General features: G+C 47.0%; 1 protein-coding gene across 1 annotated transcript in view; it reads left to right on the top strand.

The window, feature by feature from the left end:
- Positions 1 to 24,481, top strand: part of LOC105484884 (plexin A2) — a 217,468-nt gene that overhangs the window by 94,360 nt on the left and 98,627 nt on the right. Inside the window, exon 4 of the mRNA XM_011746981.3 lies at positions 7,187 to 7,321. Coding sequence (XP_011745283.2) covers positions 7,187 to 7,321 — 135 coding nt within the window. The remainder of the gene's footprint in view (positions 1 to 7,186; positions 7,322 to 24,481) is intronic.

The raw sequence follows: 24,481 nt of genomic DNA, 5'->3' as shown, positions 1-24,481 counted from the left end.
CATACATACACATACAACACATACACACCATACTCATGCACACAACAGACTTATACACACCACACACATATATATCACACATACAACACACATCATATACATATAACAGACTCATGCACACACAGCACATACACATCATACACATACACACAACAGACTCACACACACACCACATATGTACACACACCACACATGCCACACACATACACATTCACATGCCACATATATGTTAATATATGCCACAAAAGCGTAGAGTCCTCAGGTGAACAGAGGTAGAAGCAAGTGATAAAGGCCTTTCCTGAAGTGAATTTGAAGACATCAGATGCTGAGACCTGCTGAGAGTGATGTTGAGTCCTCAATAACTCTGTGTCAAAAGTCTCATCCTCTCCAAATGCTCAGGTCTGAGAGACCAAGTTTCTAAGAAATCTGAACTCAGATGTAACAATCTGAACTCAGATGTAACAAGAACAGCTTTATATTTATATTACACTGTACATTTTCCAAAGAACTCACATTTCCACTCATGCATTTTGTCTTAGGCCTCACCTCCTCCAGGAAGTACCCCCTCAGGGCCTCCTTCAGGCCAGGTGAGATGCTGCTCTGCCCCCTATGCTGGTCTCCATGCAAACCTCTTCTCACAAGGGGTGACCCCTGTGTTCGTGAAGACCAGTTAAATTGTCCATTTCCCCATCCCCGGGCTTCCTGAGGGGATCCTTACCCTTTATCACGTATCTGCAGCTCCTAACACAGGCCTGGCTCATGGTAGGCACATAATAGATGAATACTGGACAGTACTGACATTCATAGCTAATAACTCATTTTACTTTCACAATATCTTTTTTGAGCTAAGGACCGTTACATCCCACCATTATGGGACAGCTACAGAAACTATTACATAAACAAGTGAAATGACTTGCCTGAAGTCACACAGCCAATTGAAGAAAAACTTAGGATTAAATCCCAGCCCTCCAGACATGATCCAGTGCCTCCCTCTGTGTGCTGATGCCTTTCAAACCAATCTCTTTGCTACTAAGAAACCCAAGAAGAAGATTCCCAATTCTACTGCTCATCCATAGCTCTTGCAAAACAAACAAATAAATAAACAAAAACTATTAGTGCTACTACTACTACTAATAATAACGTGATATTAGAGTACCAAATTGCAAGTAAGGGCTCCATAAATTAGGGCTAACTGGAGAAGAAATCGAAGCACAAGAAAAAAGGAGTTTAAAGGGGGCTGCAGGTAAGCGAGTTAATTGGATATGCTGATTGGAATTGGATATTCAAGAAAAGAGGCTGACATTAATTTCTGTCCAGACATAGCTGTAATTTAAAGGAAAGGTACTAATAGGGTTACTATTTCATTCTCATTTCAACTGGAGGACTGGACACTAAATCTCTGCTGGATTTTACCTCACACACTCCTGCCCCAAAGCCAGCCCTGATAAACTGAGTTTTATGCCCCAGGTAAGGCCCCCCAAAATTAGGTTCTGAGTTTACTGTTGTCCCCAAGAAATAGGAGATTGTCCCACTTTGAACTTGGGATCCTAAAGGGGGAAGAGCGGATGAGGGGGAAATGTGGACTTTTAGATGACCCATCTACTTTGTTGAGTGGCAAGGGCAGCTATGTTTGCCCCATATTAGCCCCTCTTCAGAGAATTCAGGCTCCAGCTGTGAATCTTAGTTATGCCACTCTCCAGCTGTGTGATCTTGGGAGGGTCGCCTAACACTCCTGTGCCTCTGAGTTTTTATCTATAAAATGGGATTAAAAATAGTATTTACCTCAGGAATGCTTGGAAGTGTTAAATGAGATCATTTTTGTTAAGTACTGTGACAGCACGTAGCGCTGTGGTAGCTATTATTAAATTCTTTAGGTGAAAAGAACCTTTCAAAATCCAAGTCTATCCTACTGCCTTCAGGCCGGGCCAAATTTAACCATGAAGCAAAAGGGGTTATCCTGGGTTTAAAACCCTCCTGAGGAGATTACAGTCTCCTATAGTCACCCATTCTATAGTAAAGTCTCCAGTTCTTACTAGAGCTAGACTAAATGTCCTTATGTCAGTTTAGTGGCTCACACCTGTAATCCTAGCACTTTGCGGGGCTGAGGTGGGAGGATCACTTGAGCTCAAGAGTTTGAGACCAGCCTGGGCAACATAGCAAGACCCTGTCTCCCTTCAAGAAATTAAAAAGTAGCCAGTTGTGGTGGTGGACACGTGTAGTCCCAGCTACTTGGGTGGCTGAGTAGGAGGATCGCTTGATCTCAGGAGCTCAAGGCCTCAGTGAGCCATTATTGCGCTACTGCACTCAGCCTGGGTGGCACAGAGTGAGACCCTGTCTCAAAACAAATAAGTAGTTTAGGCACATTTTGAGTAAAGACTGTCACTCTCTTGTGTACCTTGTGCTACCTGGCTGCTGAGCCTTGTCCAAGCAAAATAGCCTGCATTGGCCGGGCGTGGTGGCTCAAGCCTGTAATCCCAGCACTTTGGGAGGCCAAGACGGGCGGATCACGAGGTCAGGAGATCGAGACCATCCTGGCTAACATGGTGAAACCCCGTCTCTACTAAAAAAAATACAAAAAACTAGCCGGGTGAGGTGGTGGCGCCTGTAGTCTCAGCTACTCCGGAGGCTGAGGCAGGAGAATGGCGTGAACCCGGGAGGCGGAGCTTGCAGTAAGCTGAGATCTGGCCACTGCACTCCAGCCTGGGTGACAGAGCGCGACTCCGTCTCAAAAAAAAAAAAAAAAAAAAAGCCTGCATTTCCACCGAGGTCAAGTCTTCCCAGAAGAGGAAGTAGATCCCAAATAGAAAAACACACTCCAGTGACTCATTTCACCTCTCCCTGTCACCTCCCTCCTCTGCCCCATCTCCAGTATCCTCCGCTGCTTGGTTGGATTTTGGGACCTGTGCAGCTTGGTGTTGGATTGCATATAACGGATGGTTCAATTTATTGCTGTCACTTTGTGAGACACCATAGAATAGACTTAATTAGTTGGCTTTTAAAATCCCACTCTTGTTTTGGGACTCCTTGACCCTCCCCTCACCACTGGCCATCCTGTTTCTGGCAAAGACAGAGGACAGCTTTGAAACCCAAAATTTCCTGTCCAAGACAGAGACATGCAAAGAATCACAGACTTGAACTGCATTAGCAGCCTTCTTCCTAGTCACTTCCAAGGCGTTCTCCCCATCAGCCATGTGCTTTCCTCTGGACCCCACCAGCTGGGGCTGGTTTGAGTCCCAGTTCCACCATGGATTGGAAGCTTTGAATGGAAGAGTTTCGACAAGATTAGCTCCAGTAATTTTTATAAGTCTATGATTCTCCTGTGATAGGTACCCAGCAGATTGCTTCTTCTAGTTATTCAGAGAGGATCACTGAGGCTCAAAGAGGTAACTCACCTAACAGTGTTCCATTAGGCAAAAATCAAGCCCCAGGGAAGAATAGAGTCAGAATGGAAACCCAGGATGCCTGAGGCCCAGACTTATACCCTGCACTCATTGGTGTGTTGCCTTAAGGGAGCAAAGGGGATCAATGGAGGGGAAAGATCTCTGCTGCCCAGGGGATCTGCTGCCTCCTCTCTGCCAGCCCCTGCCCCACCTTTTTCTCCTTGACCTGGCCCCTACTTTCCATCTTCTCTAACACCCTGTAAGTATCTTGAAAGCTGACTCAATCTTGGGGCAGAGAGCATGGATCGGGGGGTGAGTCGGGGAAGTCACAGACTTCTTGGCCAATATCACCTTTCTCCCCAGGGATTTAGACTGAATGAAGTAGGATAGCTTAGTTCAGGTTCAGTACCAACAACATTTTCTGTTCTGGTTTGGTTTTAGCTCTGACATTTGAGACTTTATGTAGGTTTGATTCTGGCTTCAACTGGTTTATTAAAAGATTGGGGTTGCAGACAGGGAAAAAAATGAAAATCTTCAGATTAGGTCTCTGATTCAGTAAAACATTAATGGTTGGGATTGGTCCTGACCGAATGCAGCAGAGTATGTGATGATAAGTTGTTTTTGGTTCAATTCCAGCTCTAATCTTGCCACGGGTACCATCTGGTCCCAGGGACCACAGAGGAAGGGCCATCGCCATGGCATTCATTCTCTCTTCTGACTTGGTGTGCAGGCCTTGCTGAATCCACACAAGGGTTCAGGCTCTGGGAGAGGGTAGAGACCAACGTGTAGGAAAAGGCAGATGAAGAATATTGAAGTGCCGTTAGCATGAAAATAGCGGACTATTCCAGCCAGCAGAGGGTTAACTGGCCTTCTGGGGCAGGAGATCCCAGACCCGGCCTGAGGGAGGGGCCTGGCTCTGCAGCTCCTGGGACCCAGCCCTGCAGCTGCTGGGACACAGTCAGCACCTTGAGGAGACTTAAATCTCCCTGGAGAGGAGTAGCTGTCACAGGGAGGGTGGGAGAAGCACTGACACACTTTCTCTTTAGAGGAGGGGCACAGTTCAGACTAAGGCAAGAAGCAGGGGCTGAAAGCCCCATTTTATGGAGGCAGAAAACTGAGACCAGGCCAACCAGAAGTCATGACAATCACGTCTGCCCTCTACCTCCTGCAACAGCCCAAGAACTTTTGTGACTAAAAGCTATGATATTTCTGTAAGAGTCTTATGGAAATGTGGGTCTGTCTATCTAAGGGAGAATGTCAAGGGGAACCATTTTAATTGTGGGGCACTTTCCCAGACAGAGACCCCTGTTCCTCCTTCTGCTTGAATCTCCTAATCAGAGTTGCTCCAGGTTCGAGGGTGGTGGCCTCAGCCCTGTAACACCACTGCTGACTCTTACAGTCCCCTTGACCCTATGAAAATGAAACAAATGGTCTTCTAACAACATTTCCAGAAGGAGGGGCTTTACTGATAGATGACAAGGCAATAGCCTTGAACAGCAGGAAGCCCATTCACTAGGTAGAAAGAGGGCAAGAGTGGAACTTAGGGGAAAGTCCCACAAGGGGAGTGATGAGGGATGGGAATGGCTGAGAAGAGTTTATTTGGTTCTATTGAGGTTACCTCCTCAAGTTCAGGCCCAGAAGCCTCCAAGTCACCGAACAAAGCAGGTGAGGAGGAGAACATGGTGTCCTTGCCTCTGGACCCTGACCTACCATTTTCATCCCTGGGGTATAGGCACAAGGGCCTCAGGCAAGAATCTGCTGTTTCTACCACCGGGGACTCCTGGGCCAGAGCTTCCCACCTCATGATGGACTCATGGTCTGTTTCCCACGCACCTCGAGTCCATCCCAACCCGACAGGTACAGACCAGTCCCTGGCTCAGGCCCCTCAAGTATGCAGATTCTTAGGACAGTAGAGAAATAGGAATGAAAGGTCTTCTCCCACTCCGCTAGCTCTGCAATCAATAATGCTGTTGGCCTTCCCCACTTGGCCAGTAAGAACTGAAAACACATCCATCCGTCCATGCTTGTGTACTTGTTGTGGCATCAGGCATTGAACTTGGCACATGGGATGAATAAGTCATGGTGCCTTGACCTGAGGAGCTCTCAGTGTGGTGGGAAGAAATAGGCAGAGGGAGAAGATGGTGAAGGGCACAAGAGATAATCCAAAGGGTGTAAGGGAGAAGAAGCCTTATCTTAAAATCTTCCAGAAAAAATGTCTTTTGACCTCACTTTGATTCAGCCCTAAGGAGTCTAGGATATGCTGTCAGTTGGTGCACAGTTCATGTTCTTTCAACAAGCATTTCACAAGCATTCCCTTTTATCCATCGCCGGCTGTGTTCCCAGCCACATGCTAGTCCTCAGAGGGTTATAAGATAAATAGAAAAGATATCCCTGCCTTCAAAATGTTGACAGCACTTACACACATCTGAAGCAATTAGAGAACAATTCGAGTAGGTAGTCAATACATGTTAGCTAGTACGTATACAATGAACAAATCAATTGATTATAATCCTAGGACAAAATGTCTGGCCAAAAAAAAAAAAAAAAAAGGCATCAAAGTGGGAGCAATTAATTAGCCATTACAGAGGATGGGGAAGGCTTCGTGGAGGAGGTGGGGCTTGAGCTAGAGATGGACAGTGAAAACAGGCTGGGGTCATGAATATTGGTCAGCAGTCAGCTACTATGCTGGAAGAAAAAAACTAGAAAAACTGGAGGTGGGGCACATTCAGACCAAGGGCTCCCTGCCACCAACTTTTTGTATGACCTTAGGGACCTCTTTCCTTTGAGGTCAGCATTCAGTATAGGGGCCTAGATAGTACTTCTCAAACCCTTATAATAACATCATCAGCATCAGCTGGGGAATTTATTAGAAATGTACATTCTCAGCCCTCATGCCCACTGAGTCAGAAATCCTGGGGGTGGGCTTTGAAGTACATTCTACCAAACCCTCCAGGTGATTCTGAGGACATACCAGTGTGAGAACTGTAGGACTACCTCACTGCTCCTCGACCCTGGCTGCTCATTAAATTCACCCGGGGAGCTTTTAAGTCAAAGAAGATGCCTGGGCCCCACCCACAGAGATTGTGATTAATGGATGTAGCCCTGGCATTCATATTTTTTAAGGTTCCCCAGATGATTCTAATGTGCAGCCAGGGCTGAGAAGCACTGGACTAGATGACATCTCAGTCCTTTCTGACTTATTTTCCTAGGATGGGCTCGGAGAAGCTAAGCCAGGATTCCTGGCTCCCCACATCTCACAGGGTGGATTTGTGGACAGTCAGGGCATATGTTTGGGGGCTGAAAGACCCTCGTGGGATCCAAAAATCTTTAATCTCTTAATGAGCAGCTTTTTTGGTGATTTATATAAATTGTTCACCATTCCTTCATACTTGTCTGAGGCTAAGATACTGTGAACAGATGTTGACTTTCCCACCCCAGCCACCATGAAGGAGTGTGCATCAGCACACACTCACTTACACACACATACAATACACAGTGCTATAAATAGATGTACATGCACACAAGAATAACTGCATAGGGATATTCAAAATCATTCCCAAGGGTGTATATGCACACACAAATAAATCCACTGTCAGAAATCCCAGGCCCAGAACACTGAGACTGCTTGGGAAAGGATTCCTTTTGGTGGAAATTGGACTATTTAAAAGTAGTGGCACTTCAGTGTATGGAGTAGTGATTGGGGGCTAGCAATGGTCTTCTGTAAGCTACCTGCTCTGGGCAGGGGCAGGTAGCCCACAGGGGGATACTGAGGGCAGATGCTGAGGACATCCTTGTTTCTCATACAGATTCGGGCCGATGGTCCCCCCCATGGTGGGGTCCAGTACGAGATGGTCTCTGTGCTCAAGGACGGAAGCCCCATCCTCCGGGACATGGCCTTCTCCATTGATCAGCGCTACCTGTACGTCATGTCTGAGAGACAGGTAAGTGCTAACAGCCATCTCTCCTTTCTAAACTCCAAGAAACTGCTGATAATCTGTCACCTTTGTTCAGAAACTGTTCAGTCCAAGAAGAGAGACCTCTGGGCTTGCAGCACAGGGGTCCTGAGAGAGGCAGAGTCCCTGTAGGCTTTTGCAGGGAGCTAGAGAGAAGCAGCCGGGGGCCAGCCACTTCCCGGAGGCTTCACTCTAGGCCACAGCCCCTGTCTCAGCAAGTGATGAACAGCTCTGCAAGAACAGGCCAGACTGCATGGAGCAGCTTGGTGTGATTAGGAGGTAGATTTACTGCTCTCAGGCCCACAGAGTCTGCGGCTCAAGGGAGCCAAAGAAGTGTAAATAATCCAGGCCTCCAGGCTGGGCCCACTCCTGGGAGAGGCAGACCCAAGATAGGGCCCCAGAAGGAAATAAAAATCTTGGCGTGAGTCTTAGACTAGTGCAGAGTATAAGCTGGCCAGCATTGGGAAGCTGAAACCAGGCCTATGGAGGTGAGAAATAGACTTCCACCCTCGGTAGGGAAACAACTGAGCAAGTCTTCCACCCTCTGGGATGGATGGAGGCTGTATCTCCTGTGAATATGTGTGAGTAGAGAGAAGGCAAATGCAGAGAGAGCCATGGTGAAGGGAAAGAGAAGCAGGGAAGGCAGGGGATTCATGAGATCATTAGAGACCGACCCAGAAAGCTAAGCAAAGACCTTAGCCAAGCCTGGCACATTCCATTCACTAGGTCAGTGGGTTAATAGTTGTTCAGCAGCAGCAGGGGTCTTGTCATTTTTCTTAACAGGGTAAGTGAAATAAAAGTCAAAGAAATGAGGAAAAGGATTGCCAGTCTGTCCCAGCCGCTGAGGACACTGACTTTGGTAGAGCTGAAAGCCCAGAGAGCTTTCACCAGTTGCTTCCCAGCTCATGTCATTCTCAGAGAATTCTGCAAGAGTTCCAATTCTGCAAGTTGATCAAACTTACCCTTTCCAGAGCTCTCCTTACCTCCTTTCTTTTCAAATGTAAGGAGTCTGAATCAGGGGATGAGGGATGAGCAGAAGAAGTAAGGAAGAGACAAGTGTGCACGCGACAGCATTAAGAGAAGCAGTGATGCAGTTCTGACTTGAAAATTAGTTCTTGAGGACAGATGACGTAAATCATATGATAATTGCATGCAAATTACATCCAGATCCTCTTGAATCCACCTGTCTTTTTCATCTTCTTTCATGTGGCCTCTGCAGTTGAAGTATAAACAGGTCCAGATGGGAATTTCGTGGATCTGCAGACAGCTTTGCCTAACCTAGAGTGGGTAAGACAGTCTTGGAAATAAACACTGACCTATCATTCCAATGAAACCGTCAGTGGGCCTAAAAAGAACTATTCCTGGGCACATATTTATCGGGAACAAAGTGCTGGGAATCATCAAAATGAATGAGACTTAGTCACTACCTTAAGTTGATTGCAATCTAACAAGAGAGAGACAGGTACTCAAATAGCCCAATAACATAAGATTGAATTCTATACATGCTCTTTTATCCTGTTCTTCTTTTATCCTGTTCTTCTATCCTGTTCTTCTATTATTTGTTTAGTAAAAATGGTGGATACTTGTGATACAAATTCAAGCAATGCATACAGAAAAGAAAACAGCAGCAGGTCACCAAATCTCACTACCCAAAATATAACACCATGTTAACATTTGGTGAGCACCATTCCAGGCACTTACGCAGAAATAGATACAGATAAAAGGACAGATGGGTAGATGATGACCTATATAGGTGGATAAAACGATGGGCAGAGATTGAATAGACGTGCATTTTATGCAGTATTTTTAAGAGGCACTGTGGGTAGCAGAGGACCAGGCAGGTAGCTCTGGGTAAGAGCTTTCTTAGATTCTCTGAGCCCAGCAAAGTGGGAAAGAAGAAGTGACCAATGAGACCTTAGTGGGACAGAGAAGGTACCAAGGCATACATTTTAGCTGCATATCTTTTTATCCAATGAGACGCTTTCTGAAAATCCATCCGAAATGTAACCAAAGAAGAGGGGCTGGGTCAAGTCTGGAGGCGGATGAGTGGGTTTCAGAGAATATAGTCACCTCCTAGATCCATATCTGACACCATATCTGAGAGCATCAGCCTGGCCACACCAAGTGTCCACGTAGCTTATCTGTAAATACCCCTCCTCTGTCCCACCTTCTGCTTCAGGTACCCAGTTCTTGTTACAATCTGCACCAAACAGAGGGATTTAGCAGTAGCCAGCCACAATGAGCAGAGATAGGAAGAACTTAACGTTTCATGCCATGAGCTGTCTCTGGTCAAGTGAGATATTAGTAGGGGGAGCTCCCTGTACCAGATGGAGCTGTGATTAGGAGGCAAAGTCTAAGGGGGAATTGTGGTGGAACTCTGAGACCTGTCACCTGGAGAGCCATAAATTATGTAGAAATAGGTAGCCAGGTGACTTCACCAGGGGCTGAGTCCAAAGATGAAAGCCAAGAACAGCTCAGGAGGCCCATCTGTCTGAGGCTGGCTGTGAGTTAAGTACTTACAGACAGCTCAGATGTCTTTAAGGAAGCAGTTGACTGTGTGGCAGGAGAAAAATCTGTAAAAATGAAGCCAGATGTCCTGGGTTCTAGTCCAGCTTGTGCTATCACTGATAGTAGAATCCTCTGACAGCTTCAGCTCCTCTTTTATAGCTGAGAGGAGTTGCATCAGATAACAGGCTTGTCTCTGAAGTCCACGGGTCTGATTTGGACTTCATTTCACCATTCTCTATCTGAGTGGCCTTGCACAAGTCACTTAACCTCAGTGTTCTCACACAAGGTCAGTGTGAGGCTCAACTGAGACAACAAATGGGGAATTTCTTTTTATACTGCCTCACATGCCGCATTTTATATGGCCCCTTCTAACTCTCATGCCTCATGACCCCATTTCTCAGGAGTATGAAGATGGTGTGTGATGAGGAGGGGGTAGGGGGACATGACACAGCCAGTCATCCTCAGCCTGAGCCAGGAGATCTGTGTTCTAGGCCTGGCCCCACCTCTGACTTCAAGGGTGACCTGGGCCCTCAAATTCTCAGGGTCTCAGTTTCCTCATCTTTAAAGATGGAGATTATAAATCTAACTCTAAAGTCTCTTTCAGATCTTACAGAAATTTGTTTAAGGGCCTAGGACTGGGACTCTGCTCTGTCTCTCTCCAGAAGATGACACCAAAAGCATAAGAGATGGGCGTGAGACTAACCCAAAAGCACAGTGTTCTCTTTTTCAATTTTTAATTTTAAAATTTTTTTATTTTGTTTTGTTTTGTTTTGTTTTTGAGACAGAGTCTCACTATCGCTCTGTCACCCAGGATGCAGTACAGTGGCGTGACCTCAGCTCACTGCAACCTCCGCCTCCCGGGTTAAAGTGATTCTCCTGCCTCAACCTCCTGAGTAGCTGGGATTACAGGTGCGTGCCACCACACCTGGCTAATTTTTGTATTTTTAGTACAGATGAAGTTTTGCCATGTTGGCCAGGCTGCTCTAACTCCTGACCTCAAGTGATCCACTCGCCTCGGCCTCCCAAAGTGCTGGGATTACAGGCGTGAACCACCATGCCCAGCCAATTTAAAAATTTTTTGTAGAAATAGAGATGGTGTTTCACCATGTTGCCCAGGCTAGTCTTGAACTCCTGGGCTCAAGCGAAAAGTCCACCTCAGCCTCCCAAAGTCCTGGGATTACAAGCGTGCGCCACCGCGCCCAGTCAATACAATGTTCTTAAGGAGAGATTTATGAGGCCATGTGTGCTCATATGAGCATCTTTCCTGAAGGGTGAACACTGTAGAGAAAGCTGGAATGCTGGTTTGGTTATGGATATGTACAGATGCTCTTCAACTTACGATGGGGTTGCCTCCCAGTCAAGCCACTATAGGTTGAAAATACTGTAAGTCAAATACATGTTTAATACACCTAACCTACCAAGCATCATAGCTTAGCCTCACCTACCTTAAACATGCTCAGAACACTTACCTTCACCTACAATTGGGCAAAATCATCTAACACAAAGCCAACTTTATAATTAAGTGTTGAAAATCTCATGTAATGAATTGAAGATTGTACTGAAGGTGAAGGAGAGAGTGGTTGCATGGGTACTTGAAGTACAATTTCTATTAAATGTGCATTGCTTTCACACCACTGTAAAGTCAAAAAATCATAAATTGAATCATCGTAAATTGGGACCGTCTATATTCCTACTTGGAGGCAGCAACTTAAGACTTTCGAGTTCTCTAAAAGTCTTAAGACCTTTTAAGACATCATGGGAATGAGTTTTTCATCGTTTCACTTTAAAACAAATCTCTGGGCAACCTGTCTTCCACTCTGCCCCCAACCCTTGCCTCTCTGTTCCCCCGCCCCTCCTCCAAACACGACACATGTCATATTCTTGGGGCCGTGACCGTGGAACACACGGTGAGAGTAAAACCAAGTTTCTGGTCTTACATTCTGCCTAGAGAGGTTTTCATCTCCCCACAGAGCTAGAACAATCCAATATAGCTCTCATGTGTTCTCTCTCATTCTCAATGAATTAATTAAATGTAATTAAGCAATAGGACTAGTAAGTGTTGGGTCGTTAGTGTCACTGCCTAACAAGTCAATGTTAATGTACTGTTAATAGATCTAAGACCGGCCAGTCCCAGGGGAAAATTTGGGAACTGATTCCCCCAATCCTGTTAATTGCCCAGGTGCTCCACTGAGAGGATGCCTGGCTCTTTCCTAGAAAGTCTGCCCCAGCTTCACTGACAGCGAATCAGCAGACGTTATGGGCATGCATACAAGTTGCTCCCATATCCTCAGTGTCTAATGGAAGTCAGACAGCGAGTCCAGGGGAAATCAGGCTATGAGCCAAGTGAAAAACCAAGCAACAAGATGAAAAGAAACTTGATAGCCCCAGTTTTCACCCAACTTGTCAGGCTGGCCACTCCTAGAAAAGGAGTATAACTCTAGACACAGGGTGGATGGGAAAAGAGTATAGGGATGGAAGCAATTATTCTATTTTATACTTTAATTAGTTTGAATTAGCAGAGGGAATAGAGGCATAAAATGATCCAGCGAAGGGTGAAATGGAAAAAGGGAGTCACAGTGGAGAATGGCTCCGTACAGACTGGAAAGGGCCTCGGGAACAGCAGAAAGGATGGTGATGGGTGTGTGTGTGTGTTTGGAGTGGGTGGTGGGGCATGGGATTCTGTTCTCTTATTTCAAGGCCTGGAGAGGCAAAATAGCATAGATGTTAAGAGCCAGCCCATAGGAGTTAGGCCAACCTCCATTCCACAGACACTTACTAAGTACATGGTTTTGATAACGTTATTCAACTTCTCTAAACCTCAATTTTTTCATCTGTGTAATGGGCCTAATGCAATTGTTGTGAGGATTGAGAGAATGTATATAAATCACCTAGTGTCGTGTCTGACACATAGTGTTTTCAATAAGTAGTGGTAATTATTATTACTAGTATTATTCTTAGAACTTCTTTGGAACTTCAGAAAGGGCTAGAAACATCTCCACCACAAATTATGGCTGGCACAGAATTCCCATTTTCAGGCAGTGGCCTCCAACTGCCATTCCTCCTGCTTCCTCCCAAGCACTGCCTCAGAAGCCTCTGGTCCAGCCAAATGACAGCACTGGGCTAAGTATCTCATAATCTGGTATTTATTTTAAAAATCCAGGAATGTGCAGGCCAGACTAAACAGTCCTGCTCCCCTCAGTACACAGGCAGGCAGCCCCAGGCCGATGTGTGAGGCCCAAAGGCCAGGATAGCAGGCATCTGTGGGGAGAAGGGAGGGAGACCCTGTGAGCCTGGGGCTGCATGCGTGGACAACGGGCCAGAAAGGGAATACCTATGGGGCCTTTCATTTCTGGTTTCTCCAAGTAAGTAACAAAGTCTCATGCTCATTGTGAAAGATGGGTCTGTCCCTCTCCAGGTAGTGAACATTCAGACCCCAATTCCAAATGTCCTAGATGTGCTAGTAGTTGGCACACTGTTCTGGTTATTTATTGCTTTGTAACAAACCACCCCCACATTTGGGGATACTTGTAAAAAACATGTCACTATGCTCAAAGACTGTGTAAGTCAGGAATTCAGATAGGGTGCACCGAAGATGGCTCATCTGTATTCTATAATATCTGCAGCCTCTGCTGGGATGACACGAATGGCTGGAGCTGACTAGAAGGACAAGGGGCTAGAATCATCTGGAAGCTTCTCCTCCTACATGTCTGGAAAGTGGAAGCTGGGATCAGCTGGGACTATTGACCTTAGTGCCTTAGACAAGCCCCTGCCATGTGTGTTGGGCTTCCTGACAGCAGGTGGCCCCCAAGACAGTCAGAATTCTTGCTCATGGCAGCTCAGGACTCCAAGAGTGAGTACTCCCTACAAGAAGGCAGAAATTGCATTGCCTTTTTGTGACTTGGCTTTGGCAGTCACACACTCAGTCTACCTGCCTCTTCCCTCTGCTGCCCACCACCCATGTGATTCTGATGCGTGTGGCCCATGAGCACACATTAAGAACATGATTCCCCGGCTGCCAAGGTCATGGAATCACAGAGCATCAGAGCTGGTAAGGACTGTAGAGAGCACCCATTCTGACCCCAGAGGAGAAAAACAAGGCCCAGAGAGCACCCTGTTTAGCTGTCCCATCAGCATTGTGCAACACCCAACGCTCAGCTGGAGTCATCAGAGCTGGATTGATTTCTTCAAACATACGGGGAAGCACAGACAGCTTTAAAGCTTGCTGTTGATTTGCTGAAGGCTGTGTAAGTCCTAAGTGAGGTCTATCAAATGCCTATGGGCCCTGAAAATGCTTTCAAGAAGGGTTTGCAGGAATCCATCAGTAGCAGGATCACACTGCCTGGAAATTGCCCCATCAAGGGGATGCTGCTTATAAATAGCTCTCCAGGCAGTCTTCCTGTGGCAATATTGTCTCATCTTGCACAAGAGCAGGCCTCTCAGTGACTTACCTTCAGTATGCAGGGGAATGGGACCTCATCCCCATGGATTACAGGAAACTGGCTTTTTAACCACATCTGTTTAACGTAATTTAAGAGAGTTGAGGCAAGGAGACTGTCAGCCTGGAGTTTTCGGAAACAAAAATTATTTGGAAAGATTGTAAAGCCACCCTTTCCTGAAGGTCTTAAATGCAGGAGAGACCCCCCACGACCCCCCCAAGAAATTCTCTGCATTGTTTGAAGACCCTATGCAATGTCTGGGGAGAGATGGAAGGACAGGCCAGACCCTTAGCATGCCATCCACCAATGTCCAGCAGCTGCACCAGAAAACTAATTGTGATTTCCTCAGTTTGGAGGAGGCCCTGTCAACTACTAACCTGAATCTAGAGCCAAAAGTAAGAATCCTTTTCAGAGGTGCTATTGTGATCCATGGGGCAGTAAGTGTTCTACCTGTAGCCAAAGCTACTGAACTGTCAAGTCCCTAAGGCACCTAAAGACCTTGGAGAAGGGAAAGAAAACACGTGGGGAGCCATGCTTCCAGATGTCCCCTGCTCATTTATTTTGACATCTCAGACTATTATTTTGATTGTGCACATTTGTTTAGTCCAGGCGATAAGGCTTCCCAGGGCGCAGGCAGAGCATGCCAAGGTATATTTTTACAAGGCGGGCAAAGTCTCAGTAACAGGAGACCTCCCTTCTGCCTGGGCTGGGAGGCCTTGGCTGAGCCTCTGGGGAAGAGGGAAAGTGAGGGGGCAGGGAGGAGAGTTGAGCCTGAGGGACTTTGGGGAGAATTACAGAGTTTGCGGATTAGGAAAGTGAGGATAAGCGAATTGCTGCTGCACTTTTGTTTTAAAATGTGTCACTTTCAGTCCAAGCCTTTGATGCACATGTGTTTCTGGTTAAGGATGCAGGATCCCAGTGTGGCCCAGGAGCTGAGCACTCACATCAGTGCCTTTCCCAAAAAAAGGGACGGAATCCTGCCTCCCCCGGGGCTGCCGGTGCAGGCAACAATGACCACCTCAAACCCGGGTTTTGATTTTTTCCTCTTTCTTTCCCCCATTTCAAATGTCAAGGAACAAAGAAGCTGACAGGGAGCTGATTCTCTGGCTATTAATATTCTCATCGGAGCATTTTTTTTAAATAAATATTTTCACATGAGGGAAAGGCAATGCAAACCCACCCTATTAATCAGACACTTGGCTTGCTGTATTTAAGAGAGAAAACTCCAGCCTCTTATTTTGAAATCCTTTGGTTTGGAAAGAAATGATTGAATACAATGCCCAGGCTGGGAGAAGTGGTGCCAAAAACCTCATTTCTCTAAATGGGCAGGGGGTTGGAGACTCTTTCTCTAATCCTTGACGAGGGATTTGATTTTTCTTTCTAGATAGGTGCTGCTGAAGGCTGACACTGACTGCCCAGAATGATGTTCCTGTGAGCGGGAGATGGGAAGTTACAATGTCTCACCAGAAGGAAACTTACCCTCCCCCATTCTTTTAAAAATGGGGAAACTGATGCCTCCAAAGAGGACAGTCATTTGCCTAGGTCATCATCTGAATTACCAGAAGAATCAGGGTAAATCCTGAGTAACCTGGTCTAGCCCAGCATCCTTTCCCAACTTGACAACAGTTTCACTCAGCACAGGCAAGAGCGAACACTGACTGTGTTTAAAACTTTTAATTAGCAAAATTAAAACGACCTAGGCCCAAGAGAGTTCCTGAAGATGTTCCGATGGGTCAAATTAAAATAGGGAAAGATTTGCATATTGTTTGCATATGCAGACTCATTCATTCAATAGACCATTAAGTGTTGACCATGTCTAATGCATAGAGCTGTCCACTGACAAGTCATTTGCATATGTAGATATAGATAGGGCTGTCTTTCTAAGTAATATTCCAGCAAAAGTCTCCTTCTAAATAGGGCTGCCAGAAAGATAAGTACCTTCTTGATTTCTTTCCGCTGTTTTCAATGCAACAGTAGCACTATCATGTATGTTTTTGTATAGCAAAAAATAAAATAGAATCCCTGCCCTCAAGGTGGTCAAATTCTGGAGGGGCGCAATAATGTATAGATAAATCACAAGATATGGTTATTTATTTGTACATCAGAGCAATGCTGTAGAATGTGTTTATGTAAACGCATACCACCAGGAAGGGACCTGTCCTGGTTCCCTCCATAATTGGGTCACTCAGGGGACTCACCCTCTCCCTAACATAAGAATCCACAGCTGGTTTATCCAGAGATTCTCTAGTGAAGAGCAGCCCATTATTTTACAAAAAAAGGAGATGAGAGGTCTGAGGGGGCAGTGACTCCGGAGAAGAAAGGGTGTACCAAGCTGCACATGGAGGAGCAGACAATGATTGACTATCAGTAGTTTCCTGACAGCCAGGGGGAGCAGCCAGCCTGGGTTCAAGTCCTGGCTCTACCGCTTACTGCCGTGTGACCTTGGGCAAGTTGCTTCACCTTTCTGTGCTTCAGTTACCTCACCTGTAAAATGGGCATAATTATGGCGTCTGTTTGAAGATTAAATTAAATTAATTAATGCATAAAAAAGCACTCTGAAAAGTACCAGGAACACACTACCTGCTTAGTAAATGGTAGTAGTAGTAATTATATTTTTACGGTTGTGCCCCCATACATCGTCATTAGGCCAAGCCCTGCAGATCATGCTTTGCAAACAGCCACACCTAAAAAAAAGCTTAACCACCCTGCCTTGCCTCTCAGCCCTACCTTATTTAAGCTGTGTTGAAATCTAACTAATATTTTTGCCATGTTTTTCTTATTTTAGTTTACAAACATGATCTCAGCTAATACACCAGTCCCATGAGATAAGTATTATTGTCCTTGCCTTTTTAAACAGATAACAAAACTGAAATTCAAGTTGACTAAGTAATTTGCCCAGGGCCACCAAGCTGTCCAACAGCAGGGCTGGGACTCCACCCCACACCTCTGAAGCCAAATCCACACCTCTTCTGCTTCCTGAGACAGCGCCCCCTGGCTGCCCTGTGGCTGCAGAAGGCTCCTCCCCTCCTGTTCTCCCCACACCCGGCTCCCAGTTAGGAAAAGGGTTCAGAGGCGGCTTTCTGGGCTCCAGGAGACCAGCACAGACTCAGTAACTCCTCACTTGACACCTTCAAGGAGATTGGAGTAGTGCACTATTTTGTTTAAAAAACCAATAAAGGAAAGCAAGCACTGCCCCAGGACCTACGTGGACAGTCAGAGGAAATGCCTCTGCAGGTGGTCAGAGTGCAGGGAGAAAAAGGACCACTCCCCAGGAAGTTACTGTGGAGTTTATCCTGTGCAGCCGGCCAAGCGCCTCACAAGCATGATCTCCCCTCCTCACAACAACCTGGTAAGAAAGGTATTATCTCCCCCATTTAGCAAATGAGGAAGGCCAGGTGCAGCAACATTGAGGGATCTGAACTAGGTGTTTCTATGACTTTTAGGAGGCAGAGCCAGGAGTGAAGAGCCTGTCTGTGTGGCTGCAAAGCTCCTGCACTGCTCGCCCTCCCCCAGCACCAGGAAAGCCCATGCAGAGACCCCAGAGGGAGACATCATGACTCCCCTGCATATTTTTCTACCCCCATCCAAAGCTTGTCAGTCTGGCAAAGGAAAAACCTTTGCAAGGAGGGCAGCTGCAGAACACATGGGAGGCATTGAAGCCCTGATTCAGCTTCTCTGGTGCTATTTCTAGTGTGAACCGTGCAAACTCGTATCAGCTCATTCACTGGCCCTAAGTAAGAGGTTCTCAGGCTCAAGAAAGCATCCTCTATTCGCCATCTTAAGTCTTATCCAGCCAGACACAGGCGGTGGGGCCGGAATGACACCCCAGAGCTCTGCAGCCTGCTTTTCAGCTCCTTCCAGGAGCGCTCCCTTGTGCTCCCTGCGTTGAGTTTCAGTAATTGAATGTGTTTTATTTAGACCATAACATTTAGTGCCACTTTGGATTTCCAATTAGGCTTCAATCAGATGCCGAGAGTCTGATTCGTTTTGTTGTTTTGATCAACACGAAAGATGGCAACATCAGAGGAGCTGTCATGAAAAGTTATTTCCTTCCACTGATGACTAGGACAGTTTCTGTAGTGTGAAGACACAGGTTCAGAGGTGTCAAGAGAGGCACCATGCATCAGGGAGAGGGGCGGAGGCAAAGGGGAAGTCAGTGAACCCCTAGAGATAAGAGCAATTGGAAGTCCTGGGGTACGTGGCCGGGACTTGACAAGGCCCCCCTGTATATGTGGGCCAGGGCCCTGGGTGCCCCTGAGGGAGGGGAAAGGTGTTGGTCTCCACCCCAGCAGGTTTCTCACTCAAATGGTTCAGGCCTGGCAGCCCCTCTCAGGCCTTTTATCCAGGGAGCTCTTTGTGAACACAGCGTTCCCATGAGGTGGGAAGCTATAACCACCACCGTTGATTTCTTTAGGGAAGGCCTCTGAACTCCTCAGCCAGAAGTGACCAGCTGTACTCATTTACACGAATGTGTGGGGGCTTTTTCTCACCACCTGTGAGTTCTGGCCAGCCACTCGCACATGCTGCCTGTCAGATAAGGTTTCTCAATGGGGTTGATCCTAGGGACAAAATTTGGAATCCAACTTTGAACTGCCAGGGAGTTTATTGTGGGAGGGAGGTGGCAGGATGGCAGAGGGGTGATGGGACAGTGGCTGGGGAGTGGTAGGTAAGAGTCTGCCTGTGCCAATCATCAGGAGTCACTCACCATGCATCTGAGTCAAGGCCAACTGGAGCCTCCTTTTCCCCATTGATAAAATGTGTTTGAATGCCCCTTGCGGCCATGACATTGGGTGCATTCTTTCTGGCCATGAATGTGTATGGAATGGAGGCTGCATGCATAGCGCTTGGAGGCTGACCTGGGTTCGAGTATGCATGTGCTTGTGAGAACAGACGTTGGTGGAGTTGGTGAGTGAGATGAGAGCAAACATTACTGTGTATTCTGGCGGTGATAGTGTCTACACTATGTTAGTGTTAGGCTCTTTCATATACCATTGCATGTGCCCACTGGGGGAAATGTGTGTTCGAGCCCTTCTCCTCCCAGTTTTATGCTGTTTTTAGAGCCCAGCTTGGCTGCATTTCCAGCTGGCCCTTTGATCTTTCTGTAGCAGGCCAGCTCAGGGACTCAGCATTTCCGCGGCAATCTCTACTTCATAGAGTGCATGCCTTGTGGTTAAGTTCCCCGAGCCTTTGCCACTGTGCCTCAAGTTACCTCCCTCACCTCACCTTGTTCACCCCAGTTATTATGGTCCCCACTTTGCAAACAGGTTGGGGTTTGAAACTCCCACCAGGTGGAGAGAAGACTGACTGTGTAATCAGCTGTTGGTGGCTTAGCAAACAGTCTGGGTTCAGCCTCTGTCCCTCAACTAATATTTAATTACAAGAAAGAGGTGGGAAGAGATGTGAGCCAGGTAGAAGGAAAACAGGAGGGGGAAAAATGAACTGAGATGAAAAAAATGTTCTAGCCACTTAGCCATTAAATAGCTCATCAAACAGCCTTTGAGGACCTACTGTGTTCACAGCAAAGAGCTTATCCTTGCACTATCACACATACATATGGAAAACAGACAAGTAAGTAGTGAGTTACAGTACGGTATGCAGAGTGCTGGGATTACGGGAGAGGGTGCCACCCAGTATAGCCTGTGAGTCAGGGAAGGCTTCCTGGAGGAGGTGATGCTCTAGGTGAATCGTGAGAGGGGAGGGGCTCACCCAGTGGAATAAAAAAGCAAATAAGTATTGTTCAAGTTAAGGAAAGCTTGGAAGTGTGAGAGAGTTTGGTATATTCAAGGAATATTTCCCAAAACTTGATACTGGCAGAGCTGAAGGCAAGGATTAGGAGGCATCCATCCTCACAGAATGCAGGCGAGCAGCCTTCAGGTGGGCTCAATCCACCCACCTTTCCTAAGAGGGATTCCCCCAGCCCTGGCTGCTACAACATAGAATTGGTAGGAAGCCATCATGCACCCAGCCCCTGGTGCTTTCTGTGGCAAGCTCACCAGCGGGTCCTCTGGACATGCCCTGGTTCTAAGTAACATCATCAAGAAAAAAGATGCTAGCTCTGGCAGAGCTCCAGTGCTAAAGCCTGTTGTGACCTTGCCAATCCCCTCCCCTCAGGACAGCCATTTCTCTGACTGTACAGCAAGGAAGACCTCTGCCCATCCCCGGTTCGTGGGAAGAGGATAAAGGAAATGAGGTAGTGCACCCATTTCAGGCATTCATTGTATCATTTCTGCAACATTTATTACAGGCAGAGACCTTGCTCTCTGGGCTGCTTCTGTCTCCCCAAGAGATACCACAGTGTTTGGTACTTAGTAGTACTCAAGAAACACTTGGGCTGGGCACAGTGGCTCACGCCTGTAATCCCAGCACTTTGGGAGACCGAGGCAGGTGGATCACGAGGTCAGGAGATCGAGACCATCCTGGCTAACATGGTGAACTGCTGTCTCTACTAAAAATACAAAAAATTAGCCGGGCATGGTGGCGGGCGCCTGTAATCCCAGCTACTCGGGAGGCTGAGGCAGGGGAATGGCATGAACCCAGGAGGCAGAGCTTGCAGTGAGCCAAGATTGCTCCACTGCACTCCATCCTGGGGGACAGAGCGAGACTCCGTGCCCCCACCCCCAGAAAAGAAACACTTGTTGGAGCTTAGGAAGAAAGAGAGGAGGTGAAAAAAAGAAACAAAGGAAAATATCTATGAAAAGGAGGCATTCTAGTTTACTGTAAGGCCTCATCTTGGGAGGCAATTAGAACTGTATTCAAATCTTGGCTCTATCACTCTTTGATATGGCCTGGTGTATCCTCTCTAAGCCTTGGTCTTGTCTTCTGTAAACTAGGGATAACAATAATACCTACCTGATAGGACTGCTGAGAAAGTGAAATCCCTATACAATGCCTGGGACAGAGTGAGAGCCAAACCCTCGGACATGGCTGTAGCTAAGCCCTGTGTTTCTCCCTGCCTCCATGGTAATCTCCCTCTTTCGCTACCATGGAGTCCCCCACAACTAACATGTTGCCCATTTTTCATCCTTAAGTCATCTGCCAGTTGCGTCTATTTCTAGCCTCTGTCTTATGAGACAAGAATAAGGAAGGAAAACAGATAACTGTGGAGGCTCATTTGCCAGTTGTCAGCTCCTACCATCAGCTGAGCTCTCTTGTCTGCTTCTCCCTGGGTGCCTGGAAAAATCATTGTGACCTTTTATTTACTGGTTGATCTAGTCAGCTCTTGGCTCCGGAACTCTCTGCCCGCCCCTCAGGCTCCCCCCAGCTCTCCCAGCCCTCCATCAGCCAGTGTGGGTTCCCTGCCTCCCAGGCAGAATCATGCTGCAGGACAGGCAGGCTGTGCTGGGCCCTCGGAGCCTCCCTGTCTTCATGATCAGATTCCTAAAAACCTGTGGGCACAGAGAGGAGGGGCAGTCAGAGCTATTGATCTTCCCTACTCGCTGCTCCCACCAGAGGGGATTTCTGCTGCAGATCCTCTCCTGCAGGCCTCTTCTTCCCACCGCATTTTACTGAGCAGCTAAACTGAGCTTGAGGCTAGTGAGTGGCTGCCCCGGAGTTACTCCGTAAGTCAGCAGCATACTCTCTCGGCCCCTCATCCAACTTTTTGAGCTTTACCAGGTTCTTTTCATCCATGTCCCTTCAACCTCTTCTACTCCCTACATCAGCTCCCAGCCTGGCTGGCTGGCTGGCCGGCCATGGCCAGCAGCTATTTCTGCTTTTCTTTCTCTTTCTCCCTGGGCCCAGCCGTGCATTTCTCTGCAGCTCCTCTGAACCAACTGGACTGAGGTGTGCACCTCGGGAAGTGAAGGGTGGCTGTTGGGAATAGGGACAATTGTAGTGGTGACAAGGAGACAGAGGAGGCTAACAAGTGTGTGCTGACAAGAAGACATGTCACATTGGTCCCTGGAAGGCCAGGAATGAGCCAGGCAGACCCAAACTATGTCTGGATTGGTTGCAGGAGTTAATGGTGTATACATCATAAATGTGACCTTTTGTTTACTGGTTGTGAGTAAATAAAAGGAGTGTGTGTAGGTATGTGTGTGTGTGTGTACACACACGCACACATATGTGTTTCATACCCAAATCAGCTTCTGGAAAAACAATCATCCAAGGTAGAGTATGGCTTTCTCACTTCATTTTCTTCAGGCCATCTCCTTGGACTTCCCAAAGTTTTCATCGCCAGTAGTGGAATTAGGAAGCCTTATGCCTCCCTCAAATTTGGAGAAAGGAGTTTTAAAAGCCTCTTGTGCAAGTCAGCTCCCTGCTTTCCAAGCTCTCTTCTTGGCCCTTGCTGTCAGCATCAATTTTCTGCAGGGAGTGATTTAACCTTCATTTATTCATTAATTCCTTTTTCCTCTTAACTTCATTAGGTAAGATTTATAAAGGTGCTGAATTGGAAAGGTCACCTGTCCCTGGGCCCAGGACGCAGTGTGCCTGCCTCTCTTCTTGTGTGCTTCCTTTCAGGAGTGCTCCTGAGGTAGGTAGGCGAGGAGAGTAGCAGAAGAGAGAGTGAGAGCAGAGCCTGTGCTCCAGGAAGGCAGGGCAGGCAGGCGGATACCGTAGGCTCTGAACACGCTTCCAAATTGCCTGCTTACTGTTGGGAGGCAGGATGGCATGGTGGCGAGGAGAGGCTCTGTGTTAGGCACATCTGGAATCCTGGCGCTACCCTTCCTAAGCATCAGCCTTCCCCAAGTTACCTGTCCTCATTAAGCCTTCAGTTTCCTCTTAGAAAAACTGTCAATAATGCTAGAATCTACTCCATCAGGTTCTTGCAAGGATTAAATGAGATGCTTCATGAGCACAGTGCCGAGAACACAGCAAACATTCAACAAACAAATTGAAAATCTTTTTAAAAAGATCTTCAGTTTTCCAAGACAAGCCTTGGTAGCACTGGGCAGTCAGTCATTGGATCATGGACCACTAAAGGCTAGTGTGCAGGAAATCTATTTGATTCCTCCCCCAAGCAAGCTAAGCCCACATATTCAGTAACTGACCGTACCTCCAGAACCACAGGAAAAGCCTGTGGTTTCCTCATGGGGGAGCCAGAAAGAACCAAACCACCCCGTGGGGCCAAGGTTGCTCCCAGGGTCTAACAGATTTCTGCAGAGTTAGGGTAAGCTAGCCTCCTGTTCACTGCTGTCACCCTCTGAAGCCCACCCAGCAATCATTCACAGTCGTAGACCTTTTTTCAATCCCTGAGGCCTGCTGGGCTCAGCTGCTAATCATCTCATCTTAAGGTGCTGTCTCTCTCATTGCCAGTCTCCCTGGAAGGAGGGAACGCACTACAGACTAAAGAGCATGCAGGCATTTTGAACTTGTCCAAAGGTCAGAATATCTGCCTGCTGCCATCTCCGTGTTGTCTTTCCTCCTGTGACCACAACAGAACTCAAAACCATCTCAATCCACCCCAATCGCAGTGAATTCAGTCCTCTGAACTTCTCTAACTCTTACGGCAAAACTGCCTGTCTGGATCTATCTATGTGGTGTCTTCCCCCGTCAGTCTTTAAACTACTCCGGGAGCGGACACAGGCTGGAAGCAGCCCACCCCTCCCAGGGCCATGTGTGCAGCCAGAACTCAATCAGGTGTTTGAGAAAATAATTTTAATAGAAAAGCACAGAGGAAAGCGGGCAGGCAAACCTGTTCTGTGTGCCAAGCTGAGAATATTGGGTTTGAATATGATCACAGAGGATTACAAGAATTAATTTTATTTTATCTAATATGCTTCGAATTGGGCTTCTGGAATTCAACATGCAAATAATATGCTCCTAGTGCAAATTGGAGCATGCCCAGATTAATGGAGAAAATTCTCGTCACCTCGCTTTTCTCAGAATGCGATTTCCCTCACCTGGGATCACCTATTTGTTTGCCAAGGATGAACCAAGGGGTAAATTCTGATGGAGGAAGGAATCTGAGGGCTGGGTCAGTCTGACCAGTGCCTCCCCATGGCAGGTGGAATGAAGAGAGACACTGAGCAGTGCATGACAGCCCTTCACAGAGTATGGGGACCTCAGGGCAGTAGCCATGGGAAGTCCAAACTGCTCCTCTGGTTCCAGACCAGCCTTCACTGCTATACAGATCACTTCAAATGCACTGTATTAGTTCCTACTATCCTCACCTCCCAGATTTAATGACATTCTTGGGCATCGTTAATAAACAATGCCTGACCTTTTTAGAGTGGCAACCATTATATTATTTCATGAAATATGG

This window comes from Macaca nemestrina, chromosome 1 (genome assembly GCF_043159975.1).
Source record: "Macaca nemestrina isolate mMacNem1 chromosome 1, mMacNem.hap1, whole genome shotgun sequence".
NCBI lineage: Eukaryota > Metazoa > Chordata > Mammalia > Primates > Cercopithecidae > Macaca > Macaca nemestrina.
Note: the sequence above shows the minus strand (reverse complement) of the source record. Positions and strands in the feature narration are given on the sequence as shown.